This window comes from Pezoporus wallicus, unplaced genomic scaffold (assembly GCF_028554395.1).
Source record: "Pezoporus wallicus isolate ANWC-B61680 ecotype Strahan unplaced genomic scaffold, APGP_CSIRO_Pwel_v1 scaffold_2617, whole genome shotgun sequence".
Classification (NCBI taxonomy): domain Eukaryota; kingdom Metazoa; phylum Chordata; class Aves; order Psittaciformes; family Psittacidae; genus Pezoporus; species Pezoporus wallicus.
In genome coordinates this window covers 1,243,458-1,264,098 of record NW_026637592.1, presented here as the reverse complement: position 1 = coordinate 1,264,098, position 20,641 = coordinate 1,243,458, and the positions used below count along the sequence as shown (strand labels likewise).

General features: G+C 37.9%; 1 protein-coding gene across 25 annotated transcripts in view; it reads right to left on the bottom strand.

The window, feature by feature from the left end:
* ESRRG (estrogen related receptor gamma) overlaps positions 1-20,641 on the bottom strand; it is a 402,312-nt gene that overhangs the window by 35,039 nt on the left and 346,632 nt on the right. For all 25 annotated transcript variants that reach the window (XM_057406441.1, XM_057406448.1, XM_057406457.1 and 22 more), the window contains 2 exons: positions 18,338-18,448; positions 13,677-13,838 (listed from right to left, as the gene is read on the bottom strand). In XM_057406441.1, coding sequence (XP_057262424.1) covers positions 13,677-13,838; positions 18,338-18,448 — 273 coding nt within the window. The remainder of the gene's footprint in view (positions 1-13,676; positions 13,839-18,337; positions 18,449-20,641) is intronic.

The following is a 20,641-nucleotide window of genomic DNA, read 5'->3' as shown; positions in this document are numbered from 1 at the left end:
GGAGGAGACAGGAGGAAGCATGAGAGGGAAAAACCAGGGATCAGGCCCAGTCAGCACAGGTTCATGAAGGGCAGGTCCTGCTTGACCACCCTGATCTTCTACAACAAGGTGACTTGCTTGGCCGATGAGGGAGAACATGTGGATATTGTCTATTTGGACTTTAGTAAGGCATTTGACACCATCTCCCACAGCATTCTCCTGGAGAAACTGTCTGCTCATGGCCTGGATAGGTGCATTCTTTGCTGGGTTGGAAACTGGCTGGATGGCTGGGATAAAGATTGGAATTAATGATCTTAAAGGTCTTTTCCAACCTAGTTGGTTCTATGATTCTATGAAGCTGGCATGCCAATGCTTCTCACTGATTTGTCTTCATTGTGTTCTAAAATCACTGAAGGCGAGCTAACTAGCAAAAAATTATGAGAAAGTATTCTCTGTCAGTGGAAAAAAATGAAGTTTCAGATTAAATTGTCTAAAAGGAAAATAAGAGAAAGAAAGAGCAAAAATGGCGAGTATTAGGAAACTTTGGGATCTCAGTCTTACATACCTACAAGGTGCCTGGGAAAAGGGATAATGTTTCTCTTTCTGTGCTTTTTTGTGCACCGATGGAAGTAATGTCCTACAGCATTTCAAGTCATTTACTGAAGTTTGGTGGTAGTAGCGGGAATGTTGTTAAGGGAAGTAAAAAAAGCAATGTCCATTTGAAGCTTGTCTGTGAACTTTGCATGAACCGCCAGGAATAATGTAGTGTGATGACAAGCCAGTTATACCTTCCACTAAATTTGCTGTCTGGAATGAACTGAAATAGTGTTTGGTTTGTGTAATTACGTCCATCTATCTTTATATTCCAGCGGCATATCGCAAATTGAAAATACTAAAAATTGACTGTTGGTTCTGATATTTAATGATTGCCAAAGACAAGACGATGATTTATTGGTTACTTACCGATGTGACACATTTGCATCTTATTAGACGGAGATTACTATTCCTTAAAATGCGGACGAGGCCTGATCATGTCTGATGGATTGATTTGATTTGCAAATGTAATCAAACTAATAAGAGGGAAAAAATGAGCAATAATGCCTTGTTTTTCAACTGGCAATCACTCCCCTGCCAACAACGCTGATATCCCTGACTAAGCAGCCTTCACACAGTCTTCCTGTCTCCTCAAATAAACAAAGGGATGCAAAGAGCTTGATAAGAGGATAACGAGCCAAGTATGGATATAACATGGACCCTGTACCTCAGCACTGTACGAATGTATCAATAGGAGTACCAGGACAGGCCTTACTGTGCCTTCAACCCTTAAAAAGCAGTGAGCAAAAAGCCAAAGAGCAAAACTCAAAGATAAAAAAAGCTTTTGCTGAGTGAGGAGAAAAAAAACTTTGTAAGAAAAGTGGTTTTAATTTAGGGAACCCCAGGAGAGAACCCTGCTCACCAGTAAAAAAGTTACAGAATAAATACCTGTAATTCTTCAACCTGATGGGAAGTTAACTGGGGAGTGTAGTTTGGACAATATGATTTGAGCGACTGGAATCACTGTCTGTAGCCACAGCATCAGAGCACCTATTTCCAGAGGCATGCTGGATGTGTTTTAAAATCCTGCCAAATACTAAATGCAGACTTTCTGTAGATTTTTATCTGCACCATATCAATAACATAAACAGTTAAAGAACGTATTTCACAATAATCATTCTATCATTCTAGCCAGACGCTGATGTTCCTGTAAGGGCTGAAATATGGTTCTAGATAAGAGCAGACTCTAACTCTGCTTACAGTAAATTACCCTAATTCTCCAGAGTAGGATTCTCTGGAATAATAATAGTTATTATATTCTTATTATTATTATAATGGAAAAGAAAGACAAAAAAAGCTTTGTGCAAGGAATTACACCAAGGTCCTCTTCCCCCCTTTAAGCAAAAGTGGTAAGTCAAGCAGAAGGCGAATAATAAAGCTCTGAGATCCACACAGGTTTCACATTGTGACCTTCATATTTAGGGATTGATCTAAAGCACAGTGAAATCAAGGAAAGTCTTTCTACTTGCCTAAATGGATTTTCATATAGAGCTTTACTGAAGGTTCGAGTGTTAATGTTGACAACTGAGGAAGTAATCCCACAAATATTTGGGAACACAGAAAAGTCTGTACAATGGAAACGTCTGTGTAAATAATGTGATTGTACTACTTAAATATTTTCCAGACTGATTGCTAATTTGCTTCACTAAGGGATATTCAATAACGTAAAGAAAAAAAGGGAAAAACAAAACTTGCTTTAGGGAACAGCTATTACGAAGTGTCAGGTTAAAACCAAAGTTGAATATATAGCTCCAATTACTATGCTCAAAGACCTCAAAATATTTTCATAATTTAAAGTTTTACAGCTCATGTAATTTATACTTATTTTAAAAGTGGAAAAGCACCCTGGTCAAATTCCAATGAAATAATTACATTTTGCCTACCTAAAATTCTCACTGTATTTTTTAATTGGGTAGGACACACTTCACTGCTTCTTCTAAATTGTTTAGTGTTGCCATTCAATATAAAAATAGCTACCACTTTCTACCACGGAGACAGTACATGGAGCTACTGATAGCAAATTCTAGTTCACTTGTGTTGGCTGTAAGCACTGGAACTCAGGAGCCTCTTGGCAGCCTGTGTTCCTGTCTTCCCATCATAAGTTCTTTTTAGGTGCAATTTTTTCCTCTAAGCAGGTTCTCTGAAAGATTGTTTGCCTGTCATTGATGCTAGGTGGGTTACAGTTATGAGCATGCAAATACTCCCTGTCAACACCCTCTTCTCTGACTTTTATCTCCCGAAATGCCCATCTAAGCCTCTTGGCAGACACTGCCCTCTGTAGGCTTATGATACTGATGGAATTACCCTGCACAGCTCTACCTGTACTCCCTACCGAGTGCCTTTTTGAAGAACCCTGTTTGCCAGTGGCCTTTTGATTATAGAAACCATGGTGTGCTCCACACGAGGATTGCAGTACACACTAAGCTACTCATCGCCACTGAAGTGCTAGGCGCAATCCTGCTATCACTGTGAACTCCGAATCTGCACTGAATGTATTGGCAAAGTGTTCAGCACAAGTCATTAATGGAGTCTGGAAATGCAAAAAACCCCCTTCAAAATATATCCCACCAATTTCACTGAATGAAGATCATCTGGAATTCACAATGCATATTGCATGGTAAATTTGCAGCTGAAGATTCATTGCCACTAAGCAATGCGCTCCCGAATCTACAGAATAGTTAACTCTATCTCTGGGAAACTTCAAAGTAGTAAAAAGTGAAGAAGGAATCGCAGACTAGAATGGCTTTCTACAAGAGACTGATATGGAGAAGGACTCAAAATTCTTCACACTGCAAGCACAGTTAATTAATGACAGACACAAGGGTTAAGGTAACTTCCACGGGCTACTGGATATAGCTCGAATCATCGTGAGTTTGGAGTCTAATGCCTGCTCATCAAGGCAGGCATGATGCTACAGCATAGTCAGAAGAAATCTCTACATGCTGCAACCTGCTAATATCATGATGTATTTATACCATTAGGTGCAACTTTGAACATACACATGAGCAGCAGCCATTACATGCTAAACTGCTGCTCCTAATCTCTCCAACAGCAGATTTGCCCCTGCCTCTTGTCCACTCTCATCACAACTCTGCCATAGCGTTCTAATGTGTAACATGTCAGGATCTGGTTAAGTTAGCTGGCTCTACTTTTCAAGTGCCATTTTCACTGACCTTGAAACCTTCTGTGCCTGTAGCTGGATCTTATTTCAATATTTGATTTCACCTCAACTGATAATGCAGCTGATTTGAAGCTGATGGTGCACAACATGGCAGATAAAAACATCTTGGGGAGAAAGTTCCAAGTTGTACTGTAAAATTTCCACTCATCTCTAATACATGCCTCGCAAGCTTGGGATGGAAAATACCACGGGCAAACCAACACTGTCAGAGAACTTTCTCTTTATGGAACATGTTTTCAAATGAAAGGAAGGTTGCACAGTTTTTTCTTGTATTGAAAATTACCCAAATATTCCTGCCTAATGTACAGTACTAAATTTGGAGACAATTAAAATAACATGTAAAACTGATTTAAAAGTTATAGCCAATAAGTGTTTCATGCAAGTAATTAAGAGCATTCAGTATCTTCATTCTTCAGATTCCGTGTCTCCTGCATTTCTTGGGATTCTTTCTCCACCTATGTATGTATATACATGTGCGTGCATAAATGGAGCACTGCACAGTAAAATAAGCTTACTAGCAGTGAAGACACGAGTTCATAAAGCTCTGGTATGATCCAGCTGATGCTGAAGGCGACTACTGCACACTCATTTTTTATAAACTGCTGATCATGTTATCAGGCTGGATCAAGCCCATTACAAGCCAGGTGCTCCCCTGCTATTCCTATACTATATATAACCAGGCCCAGGTCACCATGTGCCCTGCCAGAAACGTGCTTACTGGCTAAGGGGGCCTTGCAATTCAAAGTAATTAATCCTATTCTAATGTAGGTTAAGCAGGTGTGAAGCCGAACTCATCCAGAGAGAAAGTAGAGGCATCCTCAGAATTACAGTATTTAACTGGTCTCAGCTGACTTTAGGAAATTAGACCATCCTGTGTCGCTGACCCAGTCATACAGGTGGAGACCTGTCTGCTCTAAATCCAGTCTGAGCAACTGGCTCTTCTTCCCCTCCCTCATCCCATCCTGGATTTACAGCATCAACACACACAACTGAAAAGCTGCTCCTCACCCATAACAAAGCAAATATATTTCTGTTGGCTGTGTTTGGTTAGATGAGGAAGTCACCTGCTTAGTTTAAAACTGACTAAATGGCTGCCATAAGGGGGCTATGTTGCTCTAATTTTACTTCTGCATTCCCAGCATCTGCTATGAACCTTTCACAGGCCAATTTATATATGCAACATTTATGATATTATTTCCAACAAAGCTTTCAGGAATTTTAAAACTGCCTCCCCCCCCTAAATATTTGTTCTTTAAATTCTGAATCTGAAAAAAAGCCTTATTCTTCTAGGGGAGAGGAGGCCTGTAAATAAAGTCGTCATATTTAGAGAACATAAATGCTAGCCTCAGTTCTGCAGCACCTGGCACTGCTGCAAATTCTTTACCTAAAGAATAAAGTAAAGATTCATTCCTTCTTCCTTAATGCATTTCTGAGCAAGGCATCTTTCTGCCTTGTGGCCACACTTACCTGTAATAAGCTGGCCATCTCTGACATATAAATTGTACAGTTAGGGAAAGTTTGGGAAAGGAAATAGGCTCGAAGACTATTTTGGAAGTTTGAATTCTTTTGCACAGTATGCTCTTAACTGGCAGTCTTTTAATATGGTTGGCAGTTGAACTAAATTATGTTAAATGACTTTAACATGCCTGAAAATCTAATGTGTCCACCTATATCCTGTATGGCACTCCAGATGCTGTCCCAGTTGCAAAAGGGTGTTATTGCTGAAGTCTCAGATTCAGCTTGCTTACGAAAAAAGGTTAAGCTACATTTAGACTTCCTACACCCTGGTAATAAGATTGATTCCTTGTTGGCTCAGAAGGAAGAAAACTGTTACTGAATCATCTGCAATTTACACAGACCTAATCTAGTAAACCCGTTTGTCACACAAACAAAGGTGAGGATTGTTGTCCTCTAAGTGGAAATACTTGCTGAAAGCTCAATTCTGCACATTGTTGCAAAGTCCTGAGGTGGTGAGTACAAACAGGGGACAAACATAACTCTCAGCTGCCGCTGATATGCTGACTGCTGATGGGGGTTTATCCCTCCCGGGCCAGATCCTTAAACAACAGAGGCTGGCATGGCACATTTGACTTGTACACCCATGGCAACTGATCCTACTGAGGGCTCTGGGTTTGTCTCTGCAGATTAACTGAGGAAACTACCATATGTATTTCTTTTTACATATTCTTGTTGTAATGCCTGATTGCTAACTAAACCCAAGCCGTTTCCTACATTTTTCTTTCACATTTTCTTACACATCTCTCTCAAAAAAAAAAACCAGATGTGCTAACAGATTAATATCTTTTCCTTTATTTTCCTTCTCCTTTCTTCTACTCAGCATGAAGTTCAACCACTTTTAAATGCACAAAGGTGTATTTTTTGCCTTGTGGTATTTCAGTAATAAAATGTTTGCAAGTAAGGAAGCAGGCTGTGTAAGTCAGTCTACAAGTCATCCAGGGTAATACAACACTCTTGATTTTGCTAGAAGAATAATAGGGAATGGCTGCTACATCTTTTTATGCTCCTGCATTTAAGAATCAAATAATCGCCATTTTTGTTTACAGAATGAAAATGAACAGCACTGGCATTCATTACTGTTGATTTGCTCTCTTTTTATTAATCATTTCTTATTTTTAAAGGGCCACAGGAGTGAGCAACATAATGCAATGGTAGGGAGATATTTACCAATTTAGTACCTCATTATAAAACTACTCAGAAACCTCTTTGTCTCTCATTTAACATAATAATTATTAGTGGCAACAAAAGTGGATCCCACACTTGCACCATGATTAGCAAGTGACGCACTGGGGTTGAATATATTGCATTTTGCTAAGTAAACCTTATAATATCCCAAATCCTCACTTTAAAAAACATCTAATTTTAAGAAAATAATTTCCACTCCTGTTAAATGCGTGTTTCCAAATTAACCAGTGATATTCTATAGAAAACTGCCTCTTTTATGCTTGAAGTCTCCAGCTGCCACACAATTTATATCTCTTTCCTCCCCTCTTTGTTTTTCAGCCATTTTCCCTGAATGTCAAAGTCAATTTAGTGCATTTCACTTTGCTGAATAAATCAGAGGCGAAATCCTTGCTAAAAGTGAAAATTTGATTTGCTAAAAGGAGCTTAGGGCAACTATTAATCAATATATCCAGAGTGTCAAAGCTAAGGCCATGATAGACATGCATTCATTTGGAGATTGGTTGAGGCAGATAAAGGGAGACACTGGGAAAAAAAAAAAAAAATGCAACAGCCAGACAGTACAGTTTGCATGTTGGGGGCATGGGTGGAGGGAGAGGACTGATTCAAAAAGGAAAGGAGACAGTCACTGGGATGGAATAGTCAAGTACTTGTGCATGGATAAAAAGAGAACTTAATAGAACTGTAAAGTCACTGTTTAATTCTGATCTTGAAAAAAGAGTGATTTAATGAAGAGTTTGAAATTTATTTTTTATGTAAAACATTTAAGAGCCCCATTTTTTAAGTGAAAGAACTGTGCCAAGTTCTTTTGTTATCTCTTAATTGATTTTTTGTTTTGTTTTGCTTTTGGTGATGGTTATTATTATTAAACAAGTTTTTTCAACAGACAGGGATTCTGAAGTAAAAACTAGCAAGAGTTCAAGATGCTTTTGAAAAGAGTCTTACTGTACATTTATATCCATGAATAATTTGCAGGTGATGAGATGTTTATATGCCTGGGATTATATTCTTTCATTTGATGCTAGTAAAAAAATGCCAAAGTGACTATTCTGGAAATGAAAGTGCTCTTTTTACACCATGACATCTATGCCTAGCAGTACTAGAAGCCTCCTCACCTCTCCAATGCTTTCTCAGTACTGAACTGGAACCAGCCTTTTCCAATTAGCAGACACACCAAGAGGGTGCACATATCTTGCTGCACACAAAGCCTACTCTTCTGTACTGAAATCAGCTGGCATCTCGGAACTTACTTCAGTAACAGATCCATCAAGAATAGTCTGCAATCATATCTCAGGTGGATATACTCAGTAATTTTAAAATAAGCACACAGACTTTTCTGTATCTACCTTTTACTACAATGCAGATCCCTGTTTTGTTTTGAAAATGCTAAGATACTGTGGATGTGTTTATTCATGCATTATCCTGGAAATCCCACCTCCTCCTTCCTGCCTTGCAAAATCACTTAGACTTTCTCTGCGACACTACTTCCTAAGACAAAAAGGGTGCCATCATTCCTCGCATTTCAAATGACAGGATAGATGAACTCCTGGCATTTTAGGCAAGCTGCTGTTCATTCTGCCCAGAGAAGCTTGGATCAACATGGTGATCTAAACACTGACAGTGTTGGGTGGTTGACCATGCTTAATACTCAAAACCAAAAATGACAGTCAATTGCCGATTTCCCATGTTGTACAATTTAGTGACAAAGCTCCTGGAATCAGTAGTTCTTGAGAAACCTTTTGGCTGGAATCTCTACCTGTAAGGCCTAGGGAAGGGTCTGCCTCAGATGATGTATGTCATACAAGTTGCAAGTTCAACATCTCCATCATAGAAAGAGCATGTCTGATTTCCATAATTAGTGCATGTTTGCAGAAGGACTTAGAAGAAGAGCAGATAGTGAGCTTTTGATAAACAGAAGGCAAAGAGAACGTGCAAAGTGTCCAAGAGAGCACACTGGTAAAGGGCAGGATGTCCTGATTCCCCAGGAGGCTCAAGTTATTATTACTACAAACCTCTTAGCACAAACCAGCTCATACTCCATTCCATGTTACATGAGCAATAAATGCTGATCTACATGTTCACAGGTCTGTGGAGGGACAGGCACTCTTGTGACAGAACTGTAGGAGTCCTCATGTTGTCTGAAATGGTCCTGAATTTAGCACAAGAGACTAGAGAAGGTCTCAGCCTCAATAGAAATGATTTCTAAAGCAGTGAGGAGGAGCGTGGTACAGGAAGACAGCTATTCCCCCTTGCAGAACTGAGATTCTGTATCAGTTGTCCCAGTAATAACCCAGAGACGGATTTGAGCACAAACAGGATGCTGGCTATAGCTACAATGTATGTGATTACATACACCATATAGTTCCAACATATGATTTCAGCTCGTCTTCAAAGTCCTACCAATGTGAATACTACCATTAAGTAACACTCAGCATTTTTTCTCTATCATTTAAATACAAGGTGTATGTCCATTAAGATATAGATACAGAAATAAGTACATGCAAGAGAATGGGTACATATATATCTAATTCATGTCTGTATGGATGTACCATATATGTATGCTCTCATGCTTTTTGAACATTAGCTTTCTAAAAGTGATTATGGTCAAACTTTCTCTGTACTTTTACCTGTGTGTGTGTGTGGTATTTCTGAAACAGATGATGCGAAAATGGCATTTTAGAAATGACGACTCTGCAACAAATCATGTTCTTGTTCAGTATTAGAATGTTAAATTACCCCCCTGAGAGCTGCTTTAGAAAGGAAAGCTTAAATATTGTCCTCCACAAAGAGTATGCTGGAACAGTAATGTTTCATAAAACATTAACACTAAAATATTCAAAACATCCTTGGATTTGCTCCATCAAAACCATACCTTCTGTTTTCAATACCAGCACCAGTGGCAGTTATCAATCTCTAACTATTCCCTTTAACACAGTTACTCCTGACAAAACAGGGACAGCCGAAGACAAGCAGGCTTATTTTACTAAATAATGTAACCAGTTACTTTTGATGTATTAGTCTGATTTACTATTTCCAAACAGATTATTCACTTTAAGTGCAAAAAGCTGATTTCTATGGTCTGTTTGATGTTTTTTCATGCACACAAATTTTTCAGAGAACAATTTGTTTTTAGCTTCCTGTTATACACATTTTTAAGAGCTTAATGTTTCCTGCCTCCACTTAATATAAAAGAACATTGCCCACTTTTGCTGAATGTCAATGAGATAGTTACAGTAAAGAAATTGTGCTAAAACAACTCTGATGCTATGGCCAGGTATCAGCAGAAATCCACCCCGTATTGGAGAAGAGTTTAATTACTCCAATGCACAACCAAAATAAAATGGAATCTCCCCAAAATATGATGCAAAGGGTCAGAAATTCAATCACCAGTAAATATTGTATTAAGTGGGTCTCTCTTATTTAAAAGGTAAGTAAAATGAAACAAAATGAAATAAAATGGAATAAAATAGGCAAGTCTTGCAGAGGCTTCATGGATCTATTTACAATTTATTTAGTTCAGTTAATAGGGGTTTTGTCTCATCAGGCAGGAGATGAAGCAGCATAGGCCTCTCCCTAAGCACCTTCAGTATTTCACTAACGAAGTTACAGTACATCAGAATATTTTAATCTGACACAAAGAATAACAATAGATCTGACTGTTGGGCTGATAATCTTCTTATCACACCCTGTGAAACGTAGATCTAATATTTGACTGAGCCTCCATTACTCGGCAACACATTCTAAAAAGGCCAACAATGGAGAGAGAATGAAGTGGAGTGTGGAAGTACCTCCATATCTACATAAAAGAGATTAGAGGCGACAGCGTTCCATTTTACAGCTCAATCATATTGTGTTAGCATGCGCTTATCCGAGCGCGGATGAAATTGAAAGAGAAATAAAAAAGAGTCAGGCAGATAGGAACCATAAAAGCGAGGCATGAGCAATTTCCAAGGATATAAAAGGATGCTAATGGCGGGGCCCTGTCATTCTTAAAAAGGGCTATTAGGGCACCATCATCTGTTCTTGCGCCCTTACGCTCCCCTAACTAAAGTCAAGCATTTCCTAATGCCATTGTGATCTTTTTCTTCTTCAGATAAGCCATGGTCATGTTTCATAACAACACACTTCCCATTTATTTGATTTATAAATGCAGGGAGACTAATTCTATTTACTGATAAAGGCTTTCCATATATATTTTTCTTTCAATATTTCCTTTTGTAGATGGCATAGACTTTTTTTGTTCAATAAAAGCAACTATTGAAATGTTTCCAATAGCACAAAAATACTAATAATTTTATCAAAAACATACGAACTTGGTACAATTTTAAAATGATTTTTAGTCTATGACCACAATGGGAAATGGTTGCCCAGGACAGAATGCATATTGCACTGTTACCTTTTACAGATAATTTCATTGAAAGACATTCTGTTAGAACAGCAAAAACATTAGTTTGGTTTCTTCCACAAAGACAAATTTTACTTTGAATTGAAATGCTTTACAGTCAAGATCTTTATTACTTATTAAGCACCTGATATATAAGGGCCTTTAATTATACTGAACCTGAAGAAATCACTATAGTAAAGAAAGATCTGCTGATTGCTGCTTTGCTGTGCTAGGCACAAATTCACTACTGGTATAATTAATCGATACCAAGAGATTTACACCAAGGATTTACTTAGTCCACCAAGCTACAGTGAACTTCTATGCAATTTGCACCCATTTCCCAACTCGTCCTTTTCCCAGTTCTGTTCTGTTTCTGCCCACAGTAATATATGTTAGGTTAGAAAACAGTCAGCTAGCACCAATCCAAGCTCTTCTACAAGTTGTTGCATGCCAGACATTAGCTGAGCGCAGGCAGTCCAAGTTCAGCAGTGCTCCATCATTCAAAACAGAGCTAGAAAAGCTCATCACATTTGCAGTTTAGCATGTCTACTTTTGTATTCTGATTTTTGTGATCAAATGGCAGAGAACAAGCACAGTTTTTATCACTGCCCCCTGTTACCAGAAGGCTTATAAAAAGATGGTCTTTTTTGCCTTTTTGTTCCTAAACACAGTCAGGTGAGTAAACTTAGCAAGCGACTTTACCACAGCAGGAGTGGTTTTGAGTTTACCTTGTAACAGAAAGCTGCTTCATGGGAAAAAAAAATGTTCCTCAACTAGTTCAGATCACAGACTTTAAATTTTCAAGGCCAGTTTACAGCATCCAATACCTTTTCCATGTTAACCAAAGCCATTATTTTAAAGGATTCTCAGTCTCATCACTCAGCTCTTCCTACTCCTCCAGCCAAATCAAAGCTACAGATATATTCACAAATAAAACCAACTGAAGTTCCCCTGCAACTATTATGGAGCACAACTGAGTTCTTTGAGAGCTACTCTTATTTTGGTTAAGGTGATCTAGGTATCTTCCAAAGATGAAACCCAAACTCACCTACTTAATTCATTTCTACTTAATTTGGGGTGCTTTATTAGCAACCAGCATAAGATAAAGTATCTACTAGAATACAGACTGATGTTTAAATGAGTTTACAATTTGCTTGGGCTCATCTAGAACTGCTCTGAACAAAGCCATTCAGAAATGTCAGCTGTGTTCCTAACCACTGTAACAAATTGTTGCCTGAATGCTGCACACCTAATGACTTCAAATTAGCTTCACTGCGATATTGCCTGACAGTTCGTTACGACTGTTAGCAACATAGCTGGCGTATCATGACCAATAAATTGGTTTCAGTGTGGGCTGGGAAAGGGACTTCCATCAATTTGATTAAAGAAATTACTGTAGCATTGAAAGCATAAAGACAAACTAGTTTAAGGAGACAGAAATAAGTTAAGGGTACCAGAAAAACACTGCTTGTGGTACAAAAGCTTGTTTATACACCATTTGTGGCACAGAGAAATGACTGCGTTTCAATTGCACGGCATAGTGACTATTTTAGAGTTTGCAGGTTGTTGTATCTAATCTGAAGTAGAATAATGCTCCATAAATGTACAAATTATTTTATTCTTATGCTTTCTTAGTGTTTAGATGTATCAAAAAATATACCTAAAAGCACATACCTGAAGAACTGAGGCCTTGTGCTGGTTAGCACAAGTGAGAAAAAACCTGGAAGACTATTTCTTTGTGATTTCTTTTTATACCAGAAATAAAAGACCTTTAACTCTGATAAACATAAAACTGACTAGATTATTTATTCTACTATTCAAGTATCCCCAAATCACATTTAAAATGAGGATGTCTGATTACTCAGAGGAATTAAAGGTTATCTGTTCTTATGCTCCATACGGGTCCACTATCAAAACTAGAAAACTAGCAAGCTGATGAAAACACACCAAACTTGCTCATTCCTCTGCTGGAGTAAAAAAGTACCTTCAGAAACAAGAAAAAAAGCCAACCTTTTTTGTGTGAATCTGCCATTTGTGAAAGCTGACAAACTGAGAACCTTTGGAGACGCTCTAGAAGTTTGTCTGCTAGCTCACAGAGCAAGAATAAATACTGGGGGGAAACCAGAATATATCTGAAATCTGAGCTGAAGAAATCACTCATCTTCTGAATTGCTGCTTTTGATGACCCCCACTTTTCTTGCTAACAGGAGTGCCAATCAGCTCTTATATATCGACACATTTATGTGATGTAGATCGCAGCCCATTTCACGCAGACCAAGGAGTACTAAGCTGTAAGATACCTTTTGGTACAGTTCAGTTCTTTCTACTGAATTGCTGGTATGATTCAATTCATTCAGTGAAAAGAACAATTGCTCTGTGCCATGCCAACATGTAAGTCAATTTCTGAACCTCCTGTGGTCAGTATAAGAGAGTGCTGCATTTATGTAATAGAGGAACCAGACTCAGATACAGCTACTGCTGAATCCGGTTAGTACAGAGGAAAGGACTTACACTACCCTTCATACTAATGCAGGCTAATGCTCTGGAGAGGAAGGTGAGTTTATCTTAGTAGAAGTAATACATAAAAAAAAAAAAAAATCACTAAGCAGCATGTAAAACTTTTTAACATAGTAACACTCACAGCAACAATACTATTTTTAAATATATTTTTAAAGTAAAATATATTATCATGTAACCAACATCCTATGTGAATCATCTGGAGCCTTAAGAAAACTTTATGCATTGTAGTGAAAGAACAAAATGTAATTTTTACCAGAACAGAATAACCCAAACAATGATTTATGTATGTTGTATGTTTGCAATAAATACTTTTCATACCTGGAATATGCTTAGCCCATCCAATGATCACCACCAGTTCTCTGTCTGCCAGGTCACAAAGAGTGGTAAGTGCTTTGATGTCACTGTCTGGAACAGTGGGGTCAGGCATAGCATAGATCTTCTCTGGTTCAGCCACCAGCAAATGGGAGACAATCTTGTTATCTGCAAAAATGGTCCAGAACAGTACAAGATCACCAGTAGCATCATTCCACTTGTCAAACACATGGCTCATATTCCAAAGTGCACATGAATTTGTCTTAAGATACTGGACCTAATTAAACTGTACTGTAACTTAATGTCTTCTACAAGCATCACAGCACAAATAATTCTGATCCACTAATGATTTTTATCACACTAGACATGTATCTCCTTAAGATAATAAATGTAATGGAATGTACAATACCTGATCACCTCCTAATATTAATTTTTTTGTAGAAATTAATAATTTTGTAGAAAAATTTCATGCATTATAATGTATTTTGGACTGTGTTAATAGGAAAGTTTTGCCCTCCTCTAATTACATGCAACACCCCCATCCCCAAAAGCAGGTGTATTTCTTGAGCCATTAATAAGCAATAAGTCATTCACTGAAATATGTGACTTTTGTCAGCAATTCCAGTTCTTTATTTTAGATGTCACTGTTAAACTGCTGCAATGGTCTCAGGACTTTCTCAGTGCTCATTATCGCGTACACCTTCTATTGTGGGTATCCTCCCCACTGAAATGTTAGGAATTAATCTGTACTCCTTGGGGTCTATGCTGTGAGAAAAGCTGGGTGTTGTCTTATATTTGCTTTTCAGTGAAACATTTGAATTTAGAATCATGTATAAAACTAGCCTAAGTACAAAAACAGACTAATGATCTCATCTCATTTTTAGTCAGGAATAGCTATTAAAATCAATGAGAACAAAGAGTGTAAAACTAAGGAAACTATCAATAAATGCAGACACTTCCTCAGAAAACTGGTTTTGTGCAAAGAATGATACTTCATCATAGTCACATACTGGTTATTTTTATCTATATAGCATTCTCATTCATGTGTTTAATATTTGTTTTTTTCATTCAGGTGACTTGAGAAATCTATTCGGAGTAATCAATTAAATTATAAGAAAAAGTGAAGAGGGAAAAAAAAAAAAAGAGTAGAAGAGCATGGAAGATTTACAAGAGTGTTGCTATTCTATGTTCCATAAGTAGGATAAACATAAAATGAGCATTAATGCCATGTGAAGGAACAATGGAAATCTCTCTATATAGAAGCCTGATTTGTTACTCTTAGAAGGCAGAACGAAAAACAAAGTAAGGGTCCAATTCCTTAAGCCTCCTATTACAGGATACATTCCAATACTTCCCAATATACTTATTTTTTACTTTTCAGGGTAGCTACATCTTGTGACCCCAAATGCACCACCAGAATTTAAAGCCCAAATGGCATCCTTTCGTGAATTTATGCAGATCTAGGACAGAGAGTTAAAGGGCTTGATATAAATGGGACTCAACTGTGAAAAGGTGCAAAGTATTCTCTGACTGTAGAGAAAGCTGCCAGAATTAGACCACTTTCCCCTCTTGCACATAAGCCGCAGGATGGACCACACAGAGCTGCGGTGGAAGTTGACTGGGATGTGACTTGCCCCAGTGTCAGAGAGGCTCCCTACCAGCCCATGAAAGATTTCCATCCAATACCAGCTTGATTCATATTTCTGACACTCTACTGCTCTTTTGGGAGACAGACTCCTCAATCCTGATCCACCACATCTGTAAGTGTTGCCTTATTCCAAATTTGTGTGCCAGAAGTTGTGATTTATGTTAGCCCTTCATAAAATAAGTGGAAGAGCCAACTAGAAACCATCACGTCAGGAATGTTTTATTACAAGGGGATATATTCCTGCTTTATATGAACTACAGGAACTATGCCAACGGAGTAATTCTTGATCTCAATATTTTACTGATTACCAAACTGATTAATTAGGAATTCTATTCTTACTTAAAGGTGACAGATGGTAGTTTTAACTTATATTGGCAAACAGCCTTTGCACAAAACTTATTTTTTAAACAGTCTTTTCCTATCCTGTTTAATTTCACACAGAAAACAATGTTTTTCAAGTGAGAAAAGATAACACTGCTTATTCAAAATTCCAGTACTGAAAATTCCAGCATTGAAAAAGATAAATAAATGAGAGTTTCTTAACAGCAAAACATATGTAGCTGAGGACTTCAACTTTGTGGGTCTATAGTCAGTGATAAATGAATGAAGAAGCACTCACAGGTCCAAGTTCTGGGTTTTTTTCCTGAAAACAAAGGAAATGGTCAAAGAGCCTCTTTTCCTTTTTTTATTAGGTTCCTCACCAATAGCTTTTTGTAGATGATTTAGGAATATTGTATATTTTGACTCTGGATTTGCAAAAGCTCAGATTCTTTTTACTTTTGCAACCAACAAGAGCTATAGACAGGCCATTAGACTCCATGGTGAAGCTGGAAAATGCAATAGGCACCAGAAGCAGGTGTAAGAGAGATCCTCTAAACCCCTGCTTTTTCCCTATGGGGGGAAAAGCTACATGTATTGGCACATGCACAAATGTAGACCATAGGAAGATTTTGAATGTACCCAGAAAGCTCCATCACTCAGGAAACTGAATGGCCATGAGCCCTGTTTCGAGGTAAATCTTATTTAACGTTTCCCTAATTAGAATCACTAGAACCCAATTTTTATTCCTGTGCCTTGTTATACACAAATTATCTGCCAGGGTCCAGAAAATCTCCCAGGCTACTTGCACACAAAATTGATTCAACTGTTTGAAGTCTTGACACTCATCTGGCAAGGATCTGAAAATTCATTTTTGTAAATGTTTGGTACAAAAATGTTCGTAACTGGACGAGCTAAGGAAAGGGAAGGGAGATAATGAGTAATGGCTTATAAGGAGGTTAGGTATCTCAGACAAATAGAGCTTACAGAAAGTGGTGTAGTTATCGTCTTAAAGGTAATGCAATGCACTACTTTAGAGTAATCTTGGGTTTACACAGAGATTCTTGCGTTTCAGTACAACTGCACTAACCTCTGTTCATATTAAAGGGGTTGGGACTTTGAGGTTGGATTTATTCTCTTATTCTTTTTGCCTGTTTGGTCTTGGCTTTGTTGGAATGCCCAGCTATCAACATTTCTACTCAATGACAGTATCAAGTAAATGAAAAACTGACAATCTGTGCACCCAGGAAAACTAAACCTCTAATGAAATTAAGCATTAGAGTTTATTAAATTTTATTGTATTATCAAAAAGTTTTTATTATAATGTGCAAAATCTGCTTAGTGCAGCCCTAGATTGTATTTACAGAACACTGGGACAGCTTATGGAGGCTGAGTAGAAGATGCCAGATTGGACAATTGAAGGAATATAATCAGCATAATGTTTTTTGGAAAGGCAAAAGGAAACTATGCCATATGTTCACTTAAGCCTTAATTTTATGTAAAACTGGCTGTTTTTTCTTTGACACAGCTAAAATGCCCTTTTACTTACAGTTCAAAGACTGTTTATTTGCTCTCCAGATCCCCATATGCTCCAATGTATTGTACACAGCACTGTCCCCTACTGGGGAACACAGAGTCATAGAATCAGCTAGGTTGGAAAAGACCTTTAAGATCATCAAGTCCAACCGTTACCAGCATGAACAGAAAGAGATTCCATTTTCCATACAGTCAGGTATTTTCAAGAGCCTAAAACTGACATGTGTGTTGTCAGAGGCACAGGAGCAGAGGCAAATGGGAGAAAAGGAGTCCAGCCTCCTTACTTCTCTGGCTTGTTTCTCTAGTTTAGGATCAAATGAAACTTCTCAGCAGGAGCAACAGGATGTATGTATTCTCATTTGGAAGAGTTTATAACACTTGATACAGCGCGTATGCCTTTGCGGGGTAATACATTAGCCTCTTGCACTACAGCTATAATGCTATTAAATTTACTTCATGGAATTAGTACAGTCACTGCTTGAGTTTATATAAGCTGCAAAGCAAAACCCCTAACTATTTTTAGTTAATCGCAAAGAGGATGGAACTTGTATTTTAGCAATGAGATGATCATCTCTCTCTTAATTTCAGCCTGGTGAGATACAATCAAGGACATTACTAAAACATAACAAAACAAAGCAAAAAAAATCCATGAGGGTACTAGAGCCCAAACTACCAATCTATGCTTGTTATTAGTGTGCCATATTGCTGTTTTAATCTAATGCTAGGTACTGTATTAATCTAAAGGTATAAATTTATGAGGCTTTTAATGTATTTTCATTGGGAGGTTGAGCAGTCAAACTCATTTAGCTAGTGAAAACTACAAAAATCACATTCTTGTGAAATCTGAAACTAGAAGCTTCAATGAACTAATGAGGACAGTATGAACCGTTTTATGTACCACTGAAAATAAACTGTAAACGTAAAATTTGCACTGCATAAACCATGCTTTTATACACTTCCACCTGTAAAACTATTCTTTGTTCAACTCCACTTCGGAAAGATGAGCATATTTAAAACAGAATTATGTTAACAGCTGAATGGATATAGCGTTCATGGTAATACCTTCTGACCAAATCCTTGTCCCTGTCAGAAAGAGCTTAACAAACAGAGCTGTGAGTTGATAGCTTGTGGTCAAAGAGAAATTCTGTATATCTGGTGTACTCACATGGCTTTTTTGCTGGCTGAACTAGCTGAGGGTTCAGGTATGGGCTATTCTCTGCATCTATTCTGCGCTTGTACTTCTGGCGACCTCCACGTACTCTGTCTAGGCGGACACCTATGTTGGGAAAAATAAGCAAACATTTAATTAAAAATACTATGAGGATGCCTGTCAGGTAACACTCCTGTATCTCCTCACTTCCAATATTTATTTAAAATGCATGCTTTTTTCAAAAGATTAATTTTAGAAAGCAAGGGAAAGCAGCACTAAAAGTATTTGCAAGCTGTTTAGATTTTCACACATGCAAGACTAAGTATACAACACAATTTCCTGTTCATTTAAAACCATTTATTTATTTTTACATATTATTAAAAGAGTTAACAAATCTGGTTTCCATTTGAAAGGGTCTGATCTTAAGTTGTCTTTGCCAGAAGCAGAAGATCAAAGCTGCAACAAACACCATGGATACACAAGGCTAACAGAGAATTGGAACTTTAGAAACAATGAGTGCTGTATACATTGTAGACAGTCAAAACCAATGCCCTTAATTAACATGGATTAGAATGGCCAGAACATTATTGTTAGCGAAATAAGAACATATACATGGCTTAAAGACCCAAAATGGCTCATGAGGGTTTGAAAGAAATTGCATGGCTGTGCGTTTAGATGTCATCAATGATGAAATAACATTTGTGTTGTACCTCCATAGTGTTCATTGCTTCAATAAAGCATTCTGCTACCTGCTTTGTACAGATAGATAAGAGTTTACCTTCCTGAAACAAGCTATAGCTGCTCTCATAGACAAAATGAAAAAAGGAGGGGGGGAGAAGATGGTAGGTCCTATAAAACAATGAGGTATTTTTATTTCCTTCTGAGTCACCCAGGCAGATTTCCAGACAACCAGGACAAATGCCAGTATAACCAAGCAGTAACATAACCCTGAAGTTGAAAAACCTGGCACATACGCAGGGCAACAGGACAAGTAATAAATACCAAGTACAAAATTTGTCTCTCATGACATGGATTTAACTAGACAAGAACACAAGATCACATTAAATATCAATGATCTCTCTGAGTGATACAATGAAGTACAGCTCACTTTCTCACTTTGCTTTTCATTGTCTGTTTAGCCCTCCTCCCTCAATCTTTTCTATTGCCATTATTGTGCCCTACTCTAATAATTCCCATCTCCCTCATACCTCCCCTCACAGGAAATACCTCTACAACTGGCTTCTGAAGAGCAGAGAATCCACCACGAAAGAAGTTAAGGTTTCTGTGCACAGCAAGGAGAATACAGCACAGAGTTTAAGTGCTGCCCATGAACCTGCACTAGTAGAACAGTCTAGTTACCAGGAAACATCTGTCAGTCCTCTTTCATCCTCACAAACCAGAGGATGGACTGGGTTTTGGTGAAGAAAAGCCATCTTGCCAGCTAGCCAGAAACCCAATGCCAAAAATTCTTCTGGTTCCACACAAGGCCCTCAGTGACATGGGTTAGTGGTGGCCTTGGCAGTACTGGGGTAATGGTTGGACTTTGTTATCTTAAAGGTTTGTTCCAACCTAGCTGATTCTATGATTCAGTTACATTTCTCGTCAGATGTTACCAGTTATACTGTGAATCACACTATATAAATAATAAACCCAACCGATTGCATACCCAAACAGGTCAGTGTATAATTATAAATGACACCTTGTTTATGGTACTTGCCTATATTACTACCAAACTTGCGACTGATTTATGGTCTAAGCTATTTGAGAGAATTCCTGGTGATCTGATCAACAAAGCATGGTTATTTTTTTTGTTTGTTTTTAGAGTTACACTTGGAAATGCAGGAACTACAAGACCACTTTAAAAACTGAAAGTCCAAAGCTTTTCAGAGCTAATGATAACTCAGTGTTCTTCACCCCTGAATTGGGAGTTTGAGCTACACCTGAAGCACATGACATTCAGGACAATATACCACCATAAAAAACAAACAGCAAAGAGCAAGGTTTGACAGCTGAGTATTCAGAAATGCACAGAGGGTTAGAAGAAGCCACATGTAATATTGCTGGGATTATGAAAAAGACTGGCCAGCATTTGAGGAAAAATAGACAGAAAATTATTTCTGCATAATTCAGATGCCATCCTTCTTTCTGCTTGGGAGCAGATTTCATAATAATAAAAGATGGATAGCATCAGACAGAAGTATGTTTAATCAGAAAGTAATGGAACAAAAGCTTAAATTAAAATAATATAAATTGACCGAGATTAATATTTTTTCTACCTCCTTCGCATTTGCTGAAATACACATTCAAGCCACTCGTACT